The sequence below is a fragment of the Chlorocebus sabaeus genome, chromosome 13 (assembly GCF_047675955.1).
Source record: "Chlorocebus sabaeus isolate Y175 chromosome 13, mChlSab1.0.hap1, whole genome shotgun sequence".
NCBI lineage: Eukaryota > Metazoa > Chordata > Mammalia > Primates > Cercopithecidae > Chlorocebus > Chlorocebus sabaeus.
The window spans coordinates 69,202,137-69,223,165 of NC_132916.1; the positions used below are offsets into that span (position 1 = coordinate 69,202,137).

The following is a 21,029-nucleotide window of genomic DNA, read 5'->3' on the forward strand; positions in this document are numbered from 1 at the left end:
ATTTAGGTTTACTTGTATATGGTAGGACACAAGGATATAAGGATATGTTGGCGTATATAATTTTTTAAAGCAGTGCTTTCAAGTACTTGTTTGGAAGAAGATGAGCAACTCATTTTCATCAAACATGATTGATTCTTATGCTTTAATGTAAACAGCTATTATTCATTTTAGTTATTAGGCTGTCTTATTTCCTTGTATTTTACCTGATGACATTCATGAGGATGGGTTAGATTTCAAAACAGATTTCATTTAGCATGTTCATTGAAATATAATTAAATTGTTTTAAAATGCCTTTTTTTTTTTTTAAACATAAAATATCTTTCCAGGAATTTGTTTCTGTCACACTTAAATTGATACCACAATACTTGGGTGGATTCATTGCCTCAGAATCATTTAATTATTGGTGAAACTAATCTTGAGTTGTGCTCTGTTACAGGAACTTGAGGAAGGCATCAGCAGCCACCGGCCTAGTTTTGCAGCACTAAACAGAACTGGGGATGGGATTGTGCAGAAACTCCCCCAGGCAGATGGAAGCTTCTTGAAAGACAAACTGGCAGGTTTAAACCAACGCTGGGATGCAATTATTGCAGAAGTGAAGGATAGGCAGCCAAGGTGATTTAACTATGATTGTTTGCAGGCACAAGAGTGAACTTATTTTGAATAGAATCTTTAAAGATGCAATCCAATGAGTTCTTTTATTGTTTGACATTATAATAGGAATTCTACTGACATTTAAGACCTCTGCTGCCCACTTTCCCCCTTCCTGTATTTTTAGGCTGTCCATAAAGTCTCACTTTTCTACTCAAATATTACATATGTAAAAACCAAACACCTTTATTCCTTTTATTTACAACTGCTTATTATGATATGGTGATTACGGTGGGAATTTAAAGTAGTTGAAATAACTGAAACTCCAGGTTTCAGGTTTGAAAGTCTGGGTTCAAGATCAGACCTTCCCTTTGCTTATTTCCTGACTGAGCCTACCTTAGTAATCTGTCTCACTAAGTTGTTTTAGTGTCAAATGTTGTGTTCTATTCGTGCTTTGCAAATAATAAAGTTCTTCATCTATGTAATATACTAATATAACATAGTATTATTAATTTTTATGTCAGATTATGTTACAGTGACTCAGATTTTATTTGGGCATCTTCTGGTTGCAAATATGTTTGATTACCAAGGAATATAATGCGCAACACTATACACAATTTCCATATTTAAAATTATTTGACATTATTTTCTGAGACAGTCAAGATTGAATGAATGATTTCTACTTTGCTTCATGTATTTCATCATTAATGATCTTTTTTGTTTGTTTCTTGTTTGTAGTTTAGGGTTAAAAATTCCACTATATTTTTTTTCTGTTAATTTTAACTCTGTTGATGAAGTATTATTTTAGTGATAAGCTATCATTTTGTGAAAGGCCAATCTAATACTTTATCAGGTCCAGTATTATGCAACCTAAAATATTCAAGGATCATGTAACCTACAGTTGGTTTTCATTTAAAAAATCTATAATTTTGTGTGTTTTGTTAAGAGACAAATAATAATTTGTATGTTTTGGTTGAGAGATTACCACATGGCAGAAAGAGTATTTGGCACCTTGCACACATTGCCTTGTTTAGGAGTCATGACTCACCTCTTAGGCAACTATTAGGCCTTGTACAGCTTTAGAAACTGAGGCTAAGAGAGGCAAGGTTAAGTAACTTGTCCAAGATGTCATAGAAAGTAAGCGATCGTGCTATCTTATGCTCTCAAATATTACGCTGTACAAATTTAGAAAGAACACAGAACTCTCTGGCCAAAGTGTCTTCCTCTGGAAATGAGAACTATGATATCACCACAGAGGATTGTCATGAGGATTAAATGCAATAGTGTTTGCAAAATGTACATGCCTTGACTATTCATAGTAAACACTTAAAGTATCTATTTTTGATGAAAGCAAGTTAGCTTAGAACTTATTCTCTAAGCATATTGCTGAATTTTGCCAATGATTGATTAATGACTTGATCGATATTTATTGAGCTCTATGTTTAGCACTGAAGATACAAGTGTGATTAAGGAACTCTAAGAATAAGAAAATGATGAAAGAAAACATCATTAAAGAGATAAGAGTGTCACAGAGGCAGATATGATGGGCTGTGGAATTTAAGTGTCACAGAGGAAGTATGCCAAAGCTGAGTCTTAAAGCATTTATAGCAATTTCCTATAAATTTCTAAGCAGAAGAAGTAAAATAGCAGAGGTGGGAAGTATGAATGGCATCCTCGTGTAAGAGATCTGCAAAGGATTGAAAGGAGAGGAGGGTTCAATGACCAGGGGAAGGATTGGAAAATGAGGTCCCATAAGATCTTATATGTCATGCTATTCAGTTTGCATGGAGGGTCTTAGCTTGAAATGATTTATCTCCTAGACCTTTATTGCTTTTTTGAGACAGAGTCTTGCTCTGTCACCCAGTCTGGAGTGCAGTGGCATGATGTCAGCTCACTACAACCTCTGCCTCCTGAGCTCAGGCAATTCTCATGCCTCAGCCTCCTTAGTAGCTGGGAAGACAGGTGCCTGCCACCATGCTTGGCTAATTTTCATATTTTTAGTAGAGATGGCATTTCACCATGTTGGCCAGGCTGGTCTAGAACTCCTGGCCTCAAGTTGATCTGCTAGCCTTGGCCTCTCAAAATTCTGGGATTATAGGCATGAGCCACTGTGCCTGTCCTCTCCTAGACCTTTTTAAGGAAAAACATGTACCTGCTGAGAGGGTTTTAACCATAAATGCAGAAATTCTTCTAAAGATAGATCTCTGTGGAGTGTGGTAATTACAGCTGCTAAAACTCACAAGGTGAAGCTAATACATGTTTTTACTCATTTTGTGGAAGTGAAAAGAATAATGAATCTCTTCTCCAACAGCTTATATTTTGACTAAAACAATGTTTATCTTCATAAATTAATGCTAAACTTCATTTTAGGTTTGTAATCTATATTAAATTGGGACCATCTTGGGTAGATTGTATATATATTGTTAATAAAGTCATTGAAAATTATCACGCAGTTCAATTTGTTTTTGTATTGAGTGCCTGTAGTTAAGTATTTGCATAGTTCAGCAACCTGCGGAGTTATTTCTTCCCTTTTTTGGAGACAAGGTCTTGTTCTGATACCCAGGCTGGAGTGCAATGGTGGAGTCATAGCTCACTGCATCCTTGAGCCCCTGGGCTCAAGCAATCCTTTCACCTTAGTCTTCTAAGTAGTTGGGGCTGCAAGTGTGTGCCAACACACCCAGCAGATTTTTAAATTGTTTGTAAAAATAAGGTCTCACCATATTGTCCAGGCTGGTCTCGAACTCCTAGGCTCAAGTGATCCTCCTGCCTCAGTCCCTCAAAGTGCTGGGATTACAGCCATGAGCCACCATGCCCAGTGGGTTATTCATTAGTGAGCAATGCTTATCTTCTGTTAGAACATGAATTTATAATTTGTTTTTACTCTAGGAGGTAACATTTAAAAGGTAGATTATATTTAGCTAATTTGCAGATGAAAAATATTGGGTGACTCAAATATATCTTATTGAAATCACTTGATAATGCTAGTTTCCTTTATAGTTCTGTTTTCAAAGTACTAAATTAGTCATGATCATGAAACATTGGAAAGTGAAATTTCAACCGTTTTTTGGAAACAAAGGCCTATAATAATATTTTGGGTGAAGTCATTATTTAAGTTAAATACTTTTCACTATGGAGGGTAGATTACTTGGTTTAGTCTTAGTAATTAGTGCTATTGCTGTATTTATTTATTTTTAATCTCAAAGGAGCATTCTTTCTCGATGGATACTTAAAAATTATGATTTTGTAGTGATTTTCATTTTTTAAACATTATACATCAAATATTGACTGTTTATTAAATATGTGAGTATTATTTAGTATTTTATTACATATATTGCAAGATTATGTTATACCTTTTGTGAATAAAAATGAAAACTCCTAGCTGTAAAACCATAAATTCTTATTAGGGATGATATGACATAATTCATTTAAAAACTGCATTCAGTTTTTAAACCAGCAGTTAATCATAGCAGCTATAAAAATAAAGATACCAACAGGCTTTTAATAGCTTTCAAATCCTTTTAAAAAGCACATAATCTTATTTGTCATATGAGTTCTAATCATATTCCTATCTTTTGACAGATGGTTTATATTCTTATAAATGTTATTCTTACAACACTATAAAGATCTAATTGAGGCAGTTCCTTTTTTATATTCATTTGACTGTTTTCCTTGCATCATTTAAAATTTCTGCTTTTTGTCTACATCTTTTTGTAACTTAGTTCTATATTCAAATATAATGGTTATTTTAATAAACAAGCCAAATTCACATGTTTCTTGTCTTCCCTAATACTTGTAAGATTCTCGCATTCTTGGTACCTTGCTTTTTTCTTATTCTTTCTGTCCTATGAATAACGTATAGTGATAGTTACCACCTAATGTGATAACATGTCATATAATGATTCCTTTCAGTATTCGTGGAACACTCAAAGAGAATTATACTTTTTCCCTATTATTTTAGATAAAGACATTTTTCATGTTTTAAAAAATTTCCATTATGTTGCAGAGTGGTATCTAACTTTTAAAACATCTTTTGTATTGAATTTCTACATAATTTTTTATGATGAGGGAAGATAATAATCTTTAGTTTCAATGGTTTTGAATTTAATGAAGAAAAAACTTATTGGTCTATTATTAAGCAGTCTTTAGCATTGTAGAATACATAGTTTCACTTAAAAATACATATTAAAATAATTATTAGAAATTATTTATTTTGGGAAATATTTATTCAGGATATCCAAAGCAAATATATAACTTTCTGCTTAATTGGGCATTTTTTCCTCAATATTTTTAAATAATATATTCTTTTAGGCTGAAAGGAGAAAGCAAGCAGGTGATGGAGTACAGGCATCAGCTAGATGGGATTATCTGTTGGTTAACAAAGGCTGAGCGTGCTATGCAAAAGAGATCGACCACCGAATTGGGAGAAAACCTGCAAGAATTAAGAGTAAGTTGTTTATTTCTCTCTATATGCCTTTGGTGCCCAAACATTATACTTCAGAATCATATACTGCATGTCTGAAGAAGAAAAGGGAAAAGAAACTTGGTACTTTTTGGTAAATGTGGTGAACTTGAAAGAGGAATATCTTTTATTTTTTTTAAAAGCAGTTATAATTTTGGTCTTGCAGAGCTTAAACTTCACTTACATAAAAAGAACAAACTGTTATGGTGTCAGTATTAGACCAAAGGTTTTTAGGATATTGTAAACTGACTTTATCATTTTAAAATAAAATAGGGCTATGAAATACAGTTTTTTTGTTTTTAGATTTGGAAGACAATTACTGATTATTATCTATAAAGCTGCAAAACTCAACTTTATAGAAAATAATCAGTAATTATCGGAGTGAACTGCTGAGAAACAAAATGCAGCTTGCAATGGCTTTAGCATCATGGTTGTATTAATCAGATTTTCTTTGTTGGTTTGCAACTAACAAGTATTGTTTATGGTTGTATATGTATACAATCTATAAAAATTCATACATATATAGATGTATAAATATATCTAAATATCCATAAATTTTGTATTCATAAATATTTATTTTTTGTGTTAAAAATTAAAATACTTGTTGCAGAACACTCAACATCATATGCTCACATTTTTATTTTAAAAAAGAAATTGTGGGCCGGGTGCTGTGGCTCATGCCTGTAATCCTAGCACTTTGGAAGGCCAAGGCGGGCAGATCACAGGGTCAGGAGATCAAGACCATCCTGGCTAACATGGTGAAGCCCCATTTCTACTAAAAATACAAAAAAAAAAAAAAAAAATTTAGCTGGGCTTGTTGGTGGGCGCCTGTAGTCCCAGCTATTCGGGACGCTGAGGCAGGAGAATGGCGTGAACCCAGGAGGCAGAGATTGCAGTGAACCAAGATTGTGCCACTGCACTCCAGCTTGGGTGACAGAGTGAGACTCTGTCTGTCTCAAAAAAAAAAAAAAAGAGAAATTATGAATGTGTATTCATACATGTACAAGCATAAAAGTGTATGTGAAAGGTTACTTACTAATTCAATCAGAAATTTTGTCTATAAAGGAGTATGATTGAAACATTTTGAGAAAGAAACATTGAATAATGATGAAAAATATTTTGTGAAACATATATTATGTTTTCTTTTTAAAATGTGACAATATCTAACAAACTTCCTTTTTGTCTAAAATTTTCAATAGTTTCTTTGGGAATATCTTTTTTGTAAACAATTTGGGGAGAGTTAGAAAAGGTGGGACAGTATATTAGGATGGAATAGCAAGGAGGAGATAAGAACAGAATGTTAAATTAGCAATGTAAAAATAATATATGACCTGGTTAAGAGACAGTGAGTACCAGAGAGCACATTTGTGCCCAGGATTGCAAAAATACACACGGAAGGCACATGCTCACTCCCGTTAGTCATCATTTGTTAGCATGAGCTTAAGCTTCTTATAAGTTTATTTTTCACTTAACAAATTAGAAATTTACGTTTATATAATGTCAAAAAGGTTTCTAATACAGTTCTTGAACTTTCCTTTATCTGATTACCTTCTAACCACACCTGTCTTTTAACTTCTCCAGGACTTAACTCAAGAAATGGAAGTACACGCTGAAAAACTCAAATGGCTGAATAGAACTGAATTGGAGATACTTTCAGATAAAAGTCTGAGTTTACCTGAAAGGGATAAAATTTCAGAAAGCTTAAGGACTGTAAATATGACATGGAATAAGGTGTGTATAAAGTTACTATCACACATATCTCAAACTGATTGATTTTGTTGTCAGAGATGTGGGATCATGTAACTGCTTTACTTTCAAGTATATCCAAATGGGGCAAATTTTACTAAAGCTTACTAATGTTTATATTTTTTATCGATCATAGATAGAGGCATATATTCTGGAAGAATACTTTTTATTTTATATGGAACTCTTTGGCCTAGGGAATTTATACATTATATACTACATTAAATAATGAATATATGTTGGAATTAGGTAAGAAGATTCCAGTGATTATATTCTGAAAATGAAGACCTTAAAATAGCATTCTGAGCCGGGTGCATTGGTTCACACCTGTAATCCCAACACTTTGGGAGGCCGAGATGGGCGGGATCACATGAGTCCAGGAATTTGACACCAGCCTGGCCAACACTCTACTTTAGTAGAGTAGAGTGAAACCCCATCTCTACTAAAAATACAAAAATTTGCCAGGCATGGTGGCACATGCCTGTAATCACAGCTACTTGGGAGGCTGAGGCACGAGAATTGCCTATACCTGGGAGGTGGAGGTTGCAGTGAGCTGCAGTCACTCCACTGGACCCCAGCCTGGGTGAGACAGGGAGACCCTGTCTCATAAAACAAACAAACAAACAAACAAACAAACAAAAAAGAAAATAGCATCCTGATTTCGCACATGACTTTTCACACATGTATGTTTATTTTCAATGATTTTATTCATTAAATATATATTTACTAGGTTCCAGTGAAATGTAATGGCATATGACTACAAATACAGCTAAGATATTTTTCCCTCCTACCATTATTATTATTTTTTTGCCATTGAACTGTTAAAAGTAGATAAAATCATAGATTTTTTTTTTGTTGTTAGACCTAGTACATACCATATCAGAGTATGAGGTCTATATAGGACATTAAATGGATATATCTCTGTCCTTGGTTTGGATGGACTCCATATCAGTCATTTTCTCTCTCATCCTCTTTAAATGGTAGCCATTATCCTATAGCTAATGATGCAGGTGCTTTATTGATCTGGTCTCACTGCCTGTTGAGTCACTGTGATTCACACATGTGTATCTCTGGTCTGGACCTTTCTCCATACTCTAGACTTGCATATACAACTACCTGCTCAATATCTCTCCTTAAATGTCTAGTAGGCACCTCAAACTAACATACACAATCGAGCTCTTGATATCCTTCTCCCTTCTGTGCCTTCATGTACATCTCCCACCTTAGTCAATGGAAGTTTCATCCTTATTATTACTTAAGTCAGAAACATTGGAGTCAATCCTATGGTATATGAATTCTATCACAAAAAGAAGCGAAGAAAACCCCCAAACCAAAAACTATACCTCAGTCACCATTATCAGCTTTTTCTTGAAAGTGCATATCTACTGGATGGAGTTTATTGGCTAGCCAGATGGCTACATATGATAAGGCAAACGTAGCAGAGGTTTGACAGTTGTAGATGTCAGATGGCACATAGATGTTTCCACTACAATTCTTTCAACTCTTCTTAGGTCAAAAAACATCATACATTTGACTGCTTCTCATGACCCCCATTGCCACTAACTTGTTTCAAGCCTCCCATTATGTCTTGCCTTGGTGACTACAAAGTCTGCCCCACTGATCTCCCCTGCTTCTTCCTTTGCCCTTTGTTATTCTGTGCTAGACAAAGCCGTCAATATGATTGGTTAAAACACAGTTCAGATCAAGTGACTTCTCTGAGCAAAGTCCACCAATGGTTTTCTCTTGCTCAGGGTCAAAGCCAAAATGCATTTTTGGCTTATAAGACTTCTCATGGCCTGGCATCATCTGATCTCTCCTACAATATCCACAGCTCTCTCTCCCCTACATTCCTTTCCAGGCATATTAGGTCTTGTGTCCCTTGCCAGAAAGGCTGTCCATATTCAGTCAAAGCACACATATTTATTTAACACGAAGGGTATCAGTGGGTATTCTGCAGAAAAGAGAACAGTGGTTAATTTGGGTCCACTATGTCAGACAAAGCTAGTGCTTTTGTTATTGCAGGATTTCATGTAGATTTTAATATAATTCACTTTGGTGAATTTTGAATGTCTGGAGCCAAGAATGCTCATTGTGCAGAAAATCTCAACAAACATACTTTGGTTAATTCTAACATGGGATATTTCATTCATTCATACACTCATTCATTCACTCAATAGGTTTTTATTGGAGTCTCACTTTCTGCCAGGTATCATTTTAAGAGATGGGAATGCATTAAAGAGCACGGCATTCCTTCTAACTCAAGGAGCTTATCATGGATGAGACCAGTAGACAAGCAATTCTAATATCCAGGTACTGATAGGCACATAAAGGTGGAGCACCTGCCTGGCTTGGAGGGGTAGCTGTGGAGGGTTTTGTTGAAAAGATCACATTCCAGTTAATTTATGAAGGATGAATAAGAATTGGTCGGATGAAGAATGAGGGAAAGGGGAATGTAGAGAGAAGTGGCAAATGAAAGTGTCTAGAAGAAATAGAGAATGAGCACAGTGTATATATAGGTCCAGGAAGTAGCTCAATGTAGAATGAAAGGCTGAGGGATGTTCTCAGAGATGAGAGCCTGGAGGACTCACTGTGCATCACAAGGAATTTGAGCTCCGTGTTGCAAACAGTCTACCACTTTGAGGGTAGTGGGCAGCTATTGATGGGTTTTAAGCAGAGGAAAGTCATATTTTTGAAACATTGCTATAGCTTTACTACAGAGATAGATGGAGTGATCCTAAGAATTGATACAGAAAAATTAGAATCTTCAGAGGAGTTTATGAAATGGGTATCAGGGAAGACAGGGAAAAGGAATTCAGATTTGGACATGTCTGAATATCTAGTTCACAGAAAGGGCTGGACTGAAGATATGTTTTGGGCAGTCTTTAGCCTCTCAAAATAACCTCTCAAAACTCCATTTGATTCCTGAAACCTTTGGAAACCAGGACTCAGGGAGAGCCCAGGGTGAAGGGCTAGAAGAGCAACACACCTACCCTGGAGGATACTGGTATTTGATGGATGGGCAGAGGAAAAGGAGCTGGTGAAGGAAATTGAGGAGAGCCAGCCAGAGAGGCAGGAGGACAGCTAGAATTGCAGAGTGATAACAGAATTCCAGGGAGGGGGAGTGGACAGCATTAACTGGTACACATGGGTCAGGACAGCTAAGGACTGGTTGGTGTTTTTGATAGCAATGTCAGCGGAGTTAGGGGCTCAAACAAGATTGCAGTGGAGAGTGAATGTAGAGCCAGAAGTTTAGGTGGTTAGGGGAAGAAGAGTGGCAGAGCTGCCATTCAGAATAACACCTCCTCTTTTGAACTACAGTCATCTTTATTTATATAGTATTTTTCTCTTTCTGTTTGTCCTGATATGGTAGATTTGCAGAGAAGTGCCTACCACCCTGAAGGAGTGCATCCAGGAGCCCAGTTCTGTTTCACAGACAAGGATTGCTGGTAAGATATAGTTTATCTTTAACAAAATTTTTTAAAAAATCAATAAAGTAAAATTTTGTGATATGAGCCTCATATATGAATTAGAAAGACTTATTTAGTCACATTGTGCCATTTTCTTTATTTAGTCTACTTTCAATGATTTGAAGAAAACATCGTCTTAAACCCAAGACAAATTTGGCTGCCCAGTATGGGCAAGGCATTTGTTCTCACGGTAGATAAGGCTGGCCTTTCTCTGGACTCCAGGGCTACCTGGGCATCCACAGGTCCTGCTGAAGGGAAGATGAGAGGCTAGGTGCAAAAACTGGGGACTAGTTTTCTGGGTCCATGCAACTTTGCAGGAAATCAGCTATAACTTGCTGTGTTAATGTGAGCTTGGTTAGGATATGTAATTAGACCTTGATTGTGACTGAGAACAAAAGGCTTAGATATCCTGGGAGGCAGGTGGGAGATGGGGATTTAGAAGCATTCTCCATGCTAGGAGACAAATACTACTCACTTGGATGTGGAGAAAGAAGAATGTTTTCCACTATTTCCTTCTCTCTTTATCCAGATTAGATTGCAGGCTGCTGCCCCATAGCCACTGTCGCCACTGCCTTGTAGATTTTTTGAACAATCATGCCGTGCTCTTCCTCTGTTGAGTCACATGTCAAAACCCCAAATGTGACTAACTGTCCACTCACACCCTGCCAGCTGCTTCTGCTGATTCTTTTTATTGCTCCTCCCTGCTTTTTTTCTTCTCCCTCCTCCTTCTCCTCCTCCTTGACTTCCATGTCCACCTTCTGCTTTCTACCTCTTCCCTCCACCTCTACCTCTTCCGCCTCTTTTTTTTTTTCCAGTCCTGTTTATTTCTCTTATTCCTCTTATTTTTCTTTTCTTCTTCTCCTCCTCCTTCCCCTCAAGTTTGGAAAAAGTGATGAGAGACAAGATTTTCTTTTTTTCATTTTTTGAGATTGCAAGCTAATTGAGGGCCATGTTTGCGTTCTTTATTACTTGTCTTTCTGGAAATTTGCACAAAAAATACCTGGGGGCCTGATCAAGTTTCTTGATTAATATTCAGAACACTTGAGTTGACATTTGGGTACTGCTGCTTTGCAAATACAAGCTCAACTCCATAATCATAGAGAACGAATTTGATGCATTTTGTAAAATCGTCATGGGTTATCTTTCTTTTTAAAACTTCATTATGGTAAAAGAGCAGGGAAAATCTGAATACATATTTAGAAGTATAAAAAGCTAACAGTGAAGCTACAACTTCCATTAGGTGGATGGCTCATTTTTAACAAGTTATTTGTTCTTGGGACGGGCCTGAGACCTGAAGCTAATCTTAGTATGTCTCTCTCCTCCAATACAGTGTTTTAATGCAGTTCCTTCTTCTTTTTAACATTATATTTAGAAAATAAAATTAACCATTTTAAAGTGAACAATTTAGTGACATTTAATGCATTCAAAATGTTGTACAACCACTATTTCTATCTAGTTCCAAAATATTTCTATCACTCCAAAGTAAAACCTCTTACTCATTAAGCAGTTTCTTCTCATTCCCTCCTACTCCCAGCCCCTGGCAACTACCAATCTGCATTCTGTCTCCATGGATTTATCTATTCTGGATATTTCATATAAATGGAATCGTACGATGCTTCTTTCACTTAGCATAATGTTTTTGAGGTTCATCCTTGCCAACACCTTGCTGACTGTACTCATTTCAGAGCTATGACTATCTATCTCAAATAAGCACTCAGCACTAAGAGACAGTCCTACCATACTTTCTTCTGAGTACTCCTTGGTACTCATTTCTCAACTAATGACCTCATCTCATTTTTAAAGGAAGAAACAAAAACTTTTTTTTTTCCCAGATAAAATCTTTTTCATTTTCCCACCAGAGAATCCATCAAGCTACCTGAAGCTGTACTCATACACTCTACATACTTCCTTCCTGTTCAGAGAAAGGGTTATTATCTCTTTTCCTTTCTAAGACAAACTCCTCCACTTATGCATAGGATCCCATCTTCTTTGGGCTGCTTACATATCCTCTTTATCTAATACTCTACTGGATCATCCTTATTGCCATACCTTTTGATGCATGTAGTTCTAGTTTACTCATTTAAACTGATGTACAATATTACATAACATTGGATATACTACAATCCTGTAAATTCTGTTCTGTACCTATGCTTACCAGTCCCAGAACTGTAGACAATTTTTTTTTTTTTTTTAACTGTAGATGATTCACCCAGTCCTTAGGCCAATAAACTTGGAGTCAACCTCAACCCTTCTCTGGAATTAATATTCAAGCCATCAGCAAGTAGTATCATTTCCATGTTCCATTCTACCTACTTCCATGGTCTTGAACACCCTCATCTTTCTATCTAGATTGTTGGAATATACCCCTAACCATAATCCTGATTCTATTCTTGCCTCAGTGCTTCTCCATGACCTATTCCTCTGATAACAGATAGAGTGATGCTTTCTAAACATAAGTTTGATTGTGTTGCTTCTTTGATCACAGTCTTTTAATCACTTCCATCCACATAAATGAGTTCCAAAGTCTGGTCTTGGTCCAGAACACCATGCATATCTGCCTGTCTCTCTAATCACATTTCTTATTACTTTTCCCTCTGTTCATTCGGTTTCAAATACGCTGGTCTTCTTGCTGTTTCAAACATGCCAGGAACATATGCATTTCTGGTCTTTGTGCTTGCCATTCTTCTTGTCTTCCCCAAATGTTCTTCTCTCAGATATTTTCATGTTTCACATACTCACTTCCTTTAGTTCTTCTTCAAATATCCCTTTCTAGGATAGCCCTTTTATACCCACAATATCTCAGATACACCCTGTCTCTCTTTGTCTTCTTGTGTTGATTTTACTTCATGATACACATCCATTTTCGCTATAGAATGCAAGCTCTGGCCGGGCGTGGTGGCTCACGCCTGTAATCCCAGCGCTTTGGGAGGCTGAGGCGGGTGGATCACCTGAGGTCAGGAGTTCAAGACCAGCCTGGCCAATATGGTGAAAGTCTGTTTCTACTAAAAATACAAAAATTAGCTGGTGGCGGGTGCCTGTAATCCCAGCTACTCGGGAGGCTGAGGCTGGAGAATCACTTGAACCCAGGAGATGGAGGTTGCAGTGAGCCGAGATCACACCATTGCACTTCAGCCCGAACTTTGTCTTGCACACTCCCATGCCTTGCAGCATCTAGAATAGTACCTTACACATAATAGGTTCTTGATAGGTATTTGGTGAATTAAAACAATAAATTTTTTTAACTACAAAAAAAAGTTAAAAGTGAAGATTGGGCAGAAGGATGTGTGAGTTGTTCTGTAGGGTATGTATCTATTGACGGAATCACTGGGTTATAGCGTATGGGTGCCTTCTACTTCAGTAGTGCCATTAGGGTGCTGTCTAGATTACTTGACCCAGTTTACACTGACACTGGCTGTGTGTGATGGGTTCTTATTGTTCTACAACATTACCAGCACCTCAACACTTTGTTCTCAGGACCCCTTTACGCTTGTAAAAATTATTGAGGACTCTCAAAGAGCTTTTGTTTTTGTGAGTGATATCTATCAATATTTACCTAACTAGAAAACATTTCCATTAATTCATTTATTAAGTTCTTTAATAATAATAATAAAGGTTTTATATGTTAACAAAAATAGCATGTTTTGTAACATATTAGTATAAGATGCTGGGCACAGGGGATCATGTCTATAATCCCAGGAGTTTGGGAGGCTGAGGCAGGAGGATCACTTCAGCCCAGGAGTTTGAGACCAGCCTGGGTAACATAGGGAGACCCTGTTTCTACAAAAAATTTAAAAAAAAAATTAGCCAGGCTTGGTGATGCAGACCTATAGTTCCAACTACTCAGGAGGCAGCAGTGGGAGAATCACTTGAACCCAGGAGGTTGAGGCTGCAGTGAGCTGTTTTCATGCCTCTGCATCCCAGCCTGGGTGACAGAGTGAGCCCCTATCTCAAAGAAAAAACAAACAAACAAACAAAAAACCAACTATTTTCTAAAACAAACAAAAACCTGGAAAAGCTACAGTTTTATATTTTTTGAAATCTCTTAAATGTCCAGCTTAATAGAACACACCTGTATTCTTATTTCTGCTTCTGCATTTGGTCTCTTGTGATATCACATGTTATGTAGACTTAGATAAAACACACTGTACACTTGGGAGAGAATGAGCCTAAAAAGGCAAATAATATGCTGATGGTAATAGTGTAGGCATCTTGACCCTTGGAAGGGTCTCTAGAAACCTGGAGCTTCTCAGATGTCACTTTGCTGATGGTGGTCATTGGATATAGGGTATTTCCTTTTAATTTGTACTATCTCAGTTATAGATGAGGTCGAACATTTATTTCACATTTTTATGTTTATTGCCTTTTAAATTTCCTCTTTTGTGGATTGTCTTTAGACGATTTTTTAAGTTTTAGAAAAAGTATTTTGGTTATCAGCTCTTTGTGTGGAATGTGCATTGCAAATACCATCTCCTTTCTTGTTTCAAAGGCTTTTAAAATCTTTACTTATGGTGCTCTTTGGAATTCTTAACCATTAATGGTTTATTAATAGCTTCCCTTCTTTGTGTTTTGTTTGAGAGCTACTTCAGTCCTCTGAAGTAATAAAAATATTCCATATTTTTAACTAACAATTTTGTTTTTCATATTTGGGTCCTTAATCCACTAAGAATGAATTTTTCTATGGTGCATGTGAGGTTACAATCAGTCCCGTCTTTTCCCTGCTGCAGCCGTGAGTCACCACTTTATTGAGCAGTAAATTCTTCTTCATTGGTCTGTAATTCAGTCTCTGCCAAGGTCAGATTTCTCTGCCACCTACACACTGTGACTCTTCTCTTCTGTTGGTCTCTTTAAATGTCTCAGTCCATAATATACTGAGTTAATAATTATTAGCTAAATAATATAACTTAGTATCTGGGAAGGGCATATTCCTCTACCAAAAAAAATAATAATAATAAAATTGACTGTTTTTTGTCGTTTTCTCTTTTATATTAATTTTATAACCAGAAATTTCAATTAATGATTTTGTTAAGTTACACTCAACCCTGTTGGGATTTTTATTAGGATTGTGCTGAATTTACAGATTGGCTGTACATTTTAGAAAATTATTTAAGCCTCATCTAATATATCATACCTGAAGTCAGTTACAGATGGTTTTAGTTACTAATTCAACTACTTATTTTATCAAAACCCATCAATGTGGCAATGGATATTAAATACATACTTTTTTTGTATTTCCTGACTCAGTAATTCTACTTGGGAAATTTATACTAAGATAGGGATCAGAAATGTGCCACATACTCTACACAAAAAGATATTCCTTCCAAGTTTTTTTAAAATTAAAATAAAATTTCAGGAGCAATCTAAATATCAAAGGGTTAAATAAAAGTGAACATGGGTATAGGTTATTACATAGGTATTCACAATTGTGTTTAATAAGAATAAAATATGCTCACATTATAAAGTTAAATGAAAAAAGAATAAAAATTTTGAATAAGTTGGCTTTATAATTAAAATCATCTTGCCAAAATAAAATAATACTTCCAATTCTCCCACATTTGTATTTTTAGTTTTTCTCAGTGTCAGTGTTGATTACGTTGTAGAATGTTGCAAAACTGTTTCGTTGGCTTGATAGCTACCAAAGACATGCGGATATTACAGGTAATGCCATAGCCATTTCAGTATGAAAAAATAACCTCTTAGAGTTTTTTCACTTAAACTAAATTTTATTTAAATACACATACATATGCACCGTGACACCACCATAATTAAAACATCCTGTTGATTGATTTCTCTTTTGCTACGTTTTTTATTTCAGCTCATCCTAGTGTCCAAAAGGTGGTGCTAGTATCATCTGCGTCAGATATTCCTGTTCAGTCTCATCGTACTTCAGAAATTTCAATTCCTGCTGATCTTGATAAAACTATAACAGAACTAGCCGACTGGCTGGTATTAATCGACCAGATGCTGAAGTCCAACATTGTCACTGTCGGGGATGTAGAAGAGATCAATAAGACCGTTTCCCGAATGAAAGTAGGTGCATAGGGTAAAGGCTTGTCATGGAAACACCACAACCCAGAAGTAGACTAGATCTGTTTGAATCCCTTTTGTTTATTCTAAACTATGAGAGAATGAGGTTTAAAAAATTCTGTATCTGTCAAACAACCATCCAGGGCTAACTACAAAGCATAGAACCTTTCTTGCATTTATACTGTTGTGATATGACTTAAACTAAAGACCCAGTGCATTTTTAAAATCTAAAACTGATACCATAAAGCTAGGCACATTAGTATAAACATAAGCTGGTGTTAACATTTCATGCCTATTGTGTGATGTAGGATAATCTCCTAAAGTGCCTTTGCAACATATATTTCATAATGAGATTATTTTCTGATTTGAGAAGTCAGTATCTCCTATACTTTTATTACTATACATGTACCATCTAATATTAATTTGTAAAATTATTTTTCCCTATTTAGTGTGTGCTAAGTTCTGGGTTGCAAGTAGTACAAGGATACTGACAAGAATTTGGTAGAAATTAGGAATCGACAATAAAATAATAATAACAGCTATTGTTAACTTTTATTAAGTGCTTCATGTGTGCTGGTCATTTTTCTAAGTATTTTATACATGTTATCTCATTCAGTTATGTAATAATCTTGTGAGGTAGGTACTGTTTCTATCCCCACATTACAAATAAGCCCATACCGAGGCAGAGGCACTGAGTACATTTGAGTTGACAAATTACTGTGGCAAGGCAAGAGTCTAATAAAAGCCTCAGGACAAGTACAAGCAACCTGTTGGGGGAGCCAGGATGAGGAAGGGGATCCCTTCTCCAGTGATGGAAAGCAAACTGTGTGGGGTTTTGGTATCTAAGATAAAGTGATGACATTCCTGGTATAGGGAACAGAGTGAATAAAGTCATGTGGTACAGGAGGCACGAAGGACAGTAGGGCCAACATTTGTGCAATTAAAAAATATAGTGTGAAGCAAGGCAGGAAAAGCAGTTCAAGTTCCCTTTGTGAAGGAGTCTGCAGGCTGTGCAAAGCCTTTTGGATTTTTAGTCTGTAAGAAATTGGTAAGTATTTTCTTCTCATTTTTTTTTCTTTTTTAAAATTATGGCTAGAAACTCATGATAGCAATGCTCTGCTTTAGTAGAAGACTAGGATGGATTGGAGGCAAGAAATGCTTAAATCAAGGCAAAGAGCCCTTTCTGAAATGATTAAGATGATGCTGTTGCAATTAGTGGAAATAAGGAATAGAAGACATGGAGTGTGAATGAGAGTTTGAGTGATTTAGTTTCAGATGTGTTGTGGTGAGGAGTCCTTATGCCATTTAGAAGAAAGTAAGTGATCAACATTCATGTGCCCTGGGATTTAGGATTGAAAGATGTGAGCAATCATTTGACACCAGAAGAGTAGCTGAAATCTACAAAATTGGTGAATTTGTAAAGAGGAAGGACTGGGAAAAAGTCATTTGCCACTATTTGTATTTTTTGTAAATTGTTTTTTAGTCTCTTTGACTGTTATTAGTTCTGTACTGAAAACACATGATTTTCCTGATGTTGTTGCCATTTCTCCCATATTTATCATCACTGAGAGACAAACCACCTACAGCAGCAGTTTTTCATGTCTAAGAGGATTTAATTTATAGTTATTCCTCTTAGCACTTTTCTATGTCATCCCCAACCCTACGACATTAGTTTGTGTTCATATCTGACACAGAACACATATGCAAGGCATCAGCAGCAGCACTAACTGCTAATGGTTTCAGGGCATTTTTCAGCTTTTGAAGGGATTTTCTTTATTTAATGTCCTCAGACTGGATGTACTTGAGGTGTCAGTATTTTATTATTTCTTTTATGTGAAAACAAAAACACAGAGAGGTAAAGGTCCTTTTCTGGTGACTCAGGTGCTAAATGGAAGAACTGAGATTTGAATGCAGGATCTTTGACTTTAAATCATGCACTCATTTTCTGCCATGTTGCTGATGCCTCACTGTGCCGGAGAGAAGGAAAATAATGACAACTTTGATGTCAGCACATCTGTTTTGCTTATTATTCTTCTCATATGGCTTATTAACCTATCCGAATAATCATTTCTACTTAACAGATTACAAAGGCTGACTTAGAACAGCGCCATCCTCAGCTCGATTATGTTTTTACATTGGCACAGAATTTGAAAAATAAAGCTTCCAGTTCCGATGTGAGAACAGCAATTACAGAAAAATGTAAGTTTTTTTTTTTAAAGTTATGTATCATCATCCACTTTCCCTGCAAATGGTGACACACACACACATACACACACACACACAAAAAACCCCCCACACATTTTCAAAGATTATTCAACTTAGAGTAATAGTGTTTAATATTTGTTACTCTTTATTTATACAGAAACGTAGCTTTCCCTTGTTTTTATCTTTTGTGAACATTGTTACAATGACCTTATGAAGCCCTTAATTATTAAGATCACGACTCTTAAGTAATTACTTACACGTTGGGTTTTCTTCTCTTAACTTAGGCTTTCTTTTAGAGGTATAAAAAAAAGTCAGAGAAACTCACAAGAATGCAAATCCTTTCTCTCATTATACTGCATTCTCTAAAATCAGGTCTTACTATGTATTTTAACTCAACCCAAAATTCAGTTCACAAATACTTATTGAACAACTACTATGTGCTTATGTGACTGACATTAATTTGGGGATACTTTAGTTAAAAATGAGAGAAAACAACAACAAAAAATAAACATACAAAACAATAGCAAACAAAGATTCTTGCTTGGGGTTTGCATTCTAGCTCAGAAGCATCTAGCTTCTACAAACCCTTCTTAGTGGAAATGTACTACCAATAGCAAACGAAGTCTAAATTCTCAAGAGTCACATCTAGGGATTGTCACAGTCTGCTGCCACTACCCCTTCTTTCACTTCAGCCCTCAGCCCAGCCTGTAGTTATGCTGTTATTCCTTAAAATATCCTGACATTTCCTGGTCTTCTTACCTTTATTCACATTTTTTTTTTTTTTTTCTCTTGGCCTTTTCTTCCCAGGTGAAATTCTACGCAGCAGCTAAAATGTCACCCCCTTTGTGATGTCTTTCCCTCCTCTTCTGGTCCCTGGTGAATGTTAATTTCTATTTTTAGTTCCTTCTATGGCCTTTCCCCCCATAGCTTTATTATAGATCTCACAACTAGTTTAATTCTCTCTCCCTTCCATAGATTGTGAATATCCATCTTTCTGCCCCTCGGGCCTTTCACAGTTCCCAATACAAATTAACTACCCAATAAATGCTTGTGGCAAAATATAAACTGGAAGGATAAAGCCTAATCTTTCTCAAGGGAAGGAAGTCAGCTACTCTTCCTGTAAAAAGTATGTTTTGATTTCAAAAAAAATCATGGTAGCAACAAGGGTATTATAGGAGATACATTAGAAAAGAACTTTTAGTGTATGAAAGTGTTGGCTTATTTTTACTAAATACATTGTTTTCCTTCTTTTCTCTTTTTGTGAATGGATGGATTGTGCCTATTATGGAACTTTGGAGTGAGCCAGTTTCCCTCACATCACAGGGGAGCTCCTCTGCTCTAGTGATACCAAACTATTGACAAAACCATTTCCAGTTTGCTTTTTCTATCATCTTGATTTTTTTTTTTTTTTTTTATCACCTCTCTTTTTGTCCAAAACTTCTTTCAGGTGTTTGTTTGTTTGTGTATTCGTTTTTACAAGACTTTCCTTCTCCTAAATATCTTCCCTTTTCTATTTAATGTACACACTCTATTTTCTCTCTCTATATAAATATTTCTGTGTGTGTAGACGTTCTATAGCCTTCATCACTCCTCATTATATGAAAAACTCTTCTCAGTGGGAATGTCCTGCTACCAATAGTAACCTGGTTTTAGGGCTTAACACACAGTGAATGGGGCAATTTACTTACTTTTTATGACAAACCTGTGATATTTACTCTCGCTTGATGTCTTTGGTTTCATTTAATGTTAAAGGATTCTATTAGTAATAGAATTGGTCATAAGTACTTTATGTAACTTTTTAACTGATGGAACATTATGATAGTTTTGTCCTCTCTTAAGTTTAAAACTTAAGCAATTTATTTAAACAGCTACGACATCATAAAACAGATTGTCTCACTGAGCAAGTTTTAAAGAATGATATCACGTAAGTATTACTTAAGGTCTTCTGAACAACCTTAAGTTCATAGCTATTTTTTTTGCTTGTTTGTTTTTGAGATGGAGTTTCACTCTTGTTGCCCAGGCTGGAGTGCAATGGTGCAGTCTTGGCTTACTGCAACCTCTGCCTCCCGGGTTCAAGCAGTTCTCCTGCCTCAGCCTCCCAAGTAGCTGGGATTACAGGCACCCACTACCACGCCCAGCTAATTTTGAATGTTTGGAGAAAGAGGGTTTCACCATGTTGGTCAGGCTGGTCTTGAACTTCTGACCTCAGGTGATCCACCTGCTTCAGCCTCCCAAAATGCTGGGATTACGGGCGTGAGCCACCGCACCCAGCCAGTTGATAGCTTTTATGTTTTACTATAACCATGTATTATACCAAGAACTTTGCCAAAGTGTTCCATGATAACTCAGCTGGAATGTTTTGTTTTAGTTACATTCCTCCTTGGGCTGGTACTTAACTATAGCCTTTCTTTTTGTCTGATAATCAAAGCATCTTCCAGCAGTGTGGTTTTAACATTCTACTTACTTATTATCAGCAGGTTCTTGCAGATATTCTAAGTTATTGTTTATTAGTACCTCAGTTCAAGATTACAAACTAACTCTGA

The 21,029-nt window shown here is 36.2% G+C and overlaps 1 protein-coding gene across 10 annotated transcripts in view; it reads left to right on the top strand.

Annotated features, from left to right (window-relative positions):
• The window catches only part of UTRN (utrophin), a 594,041-nt gene that overhangs the window by 249,840 nt on the left and 323,172 nt on the right, over positions 1–21,029 (top strand). For all 10 annotated transcript variants that reach the window (XM_073022551.1, XM_073022550.1, XM_073022552.1 and 7 more), the window contains 6 exons: positions 437–612; positions 4,897–5,032; positions 6,629–6,778; positions 10,161–10,236; positions 16,070–16,284; positions 18,363–18,480. In XM_073022551.1, the coding sequence (XP_072878652.1) occupies positions 437–612; positions 4,897–5,032; positions 6,629–6,778; positions 10,161–10,236; positions 16,070–16,284; positions 18,363–18,480 (871 nt within the window). The remainder of the gene's footprint in view (positions 1–436; positions 613–4,896; positions 5,033–6,628; positions 6,779–10,160; positions 10,237–16,069; positions 16,285–18,362; positions 18,481–21,029) is intronic.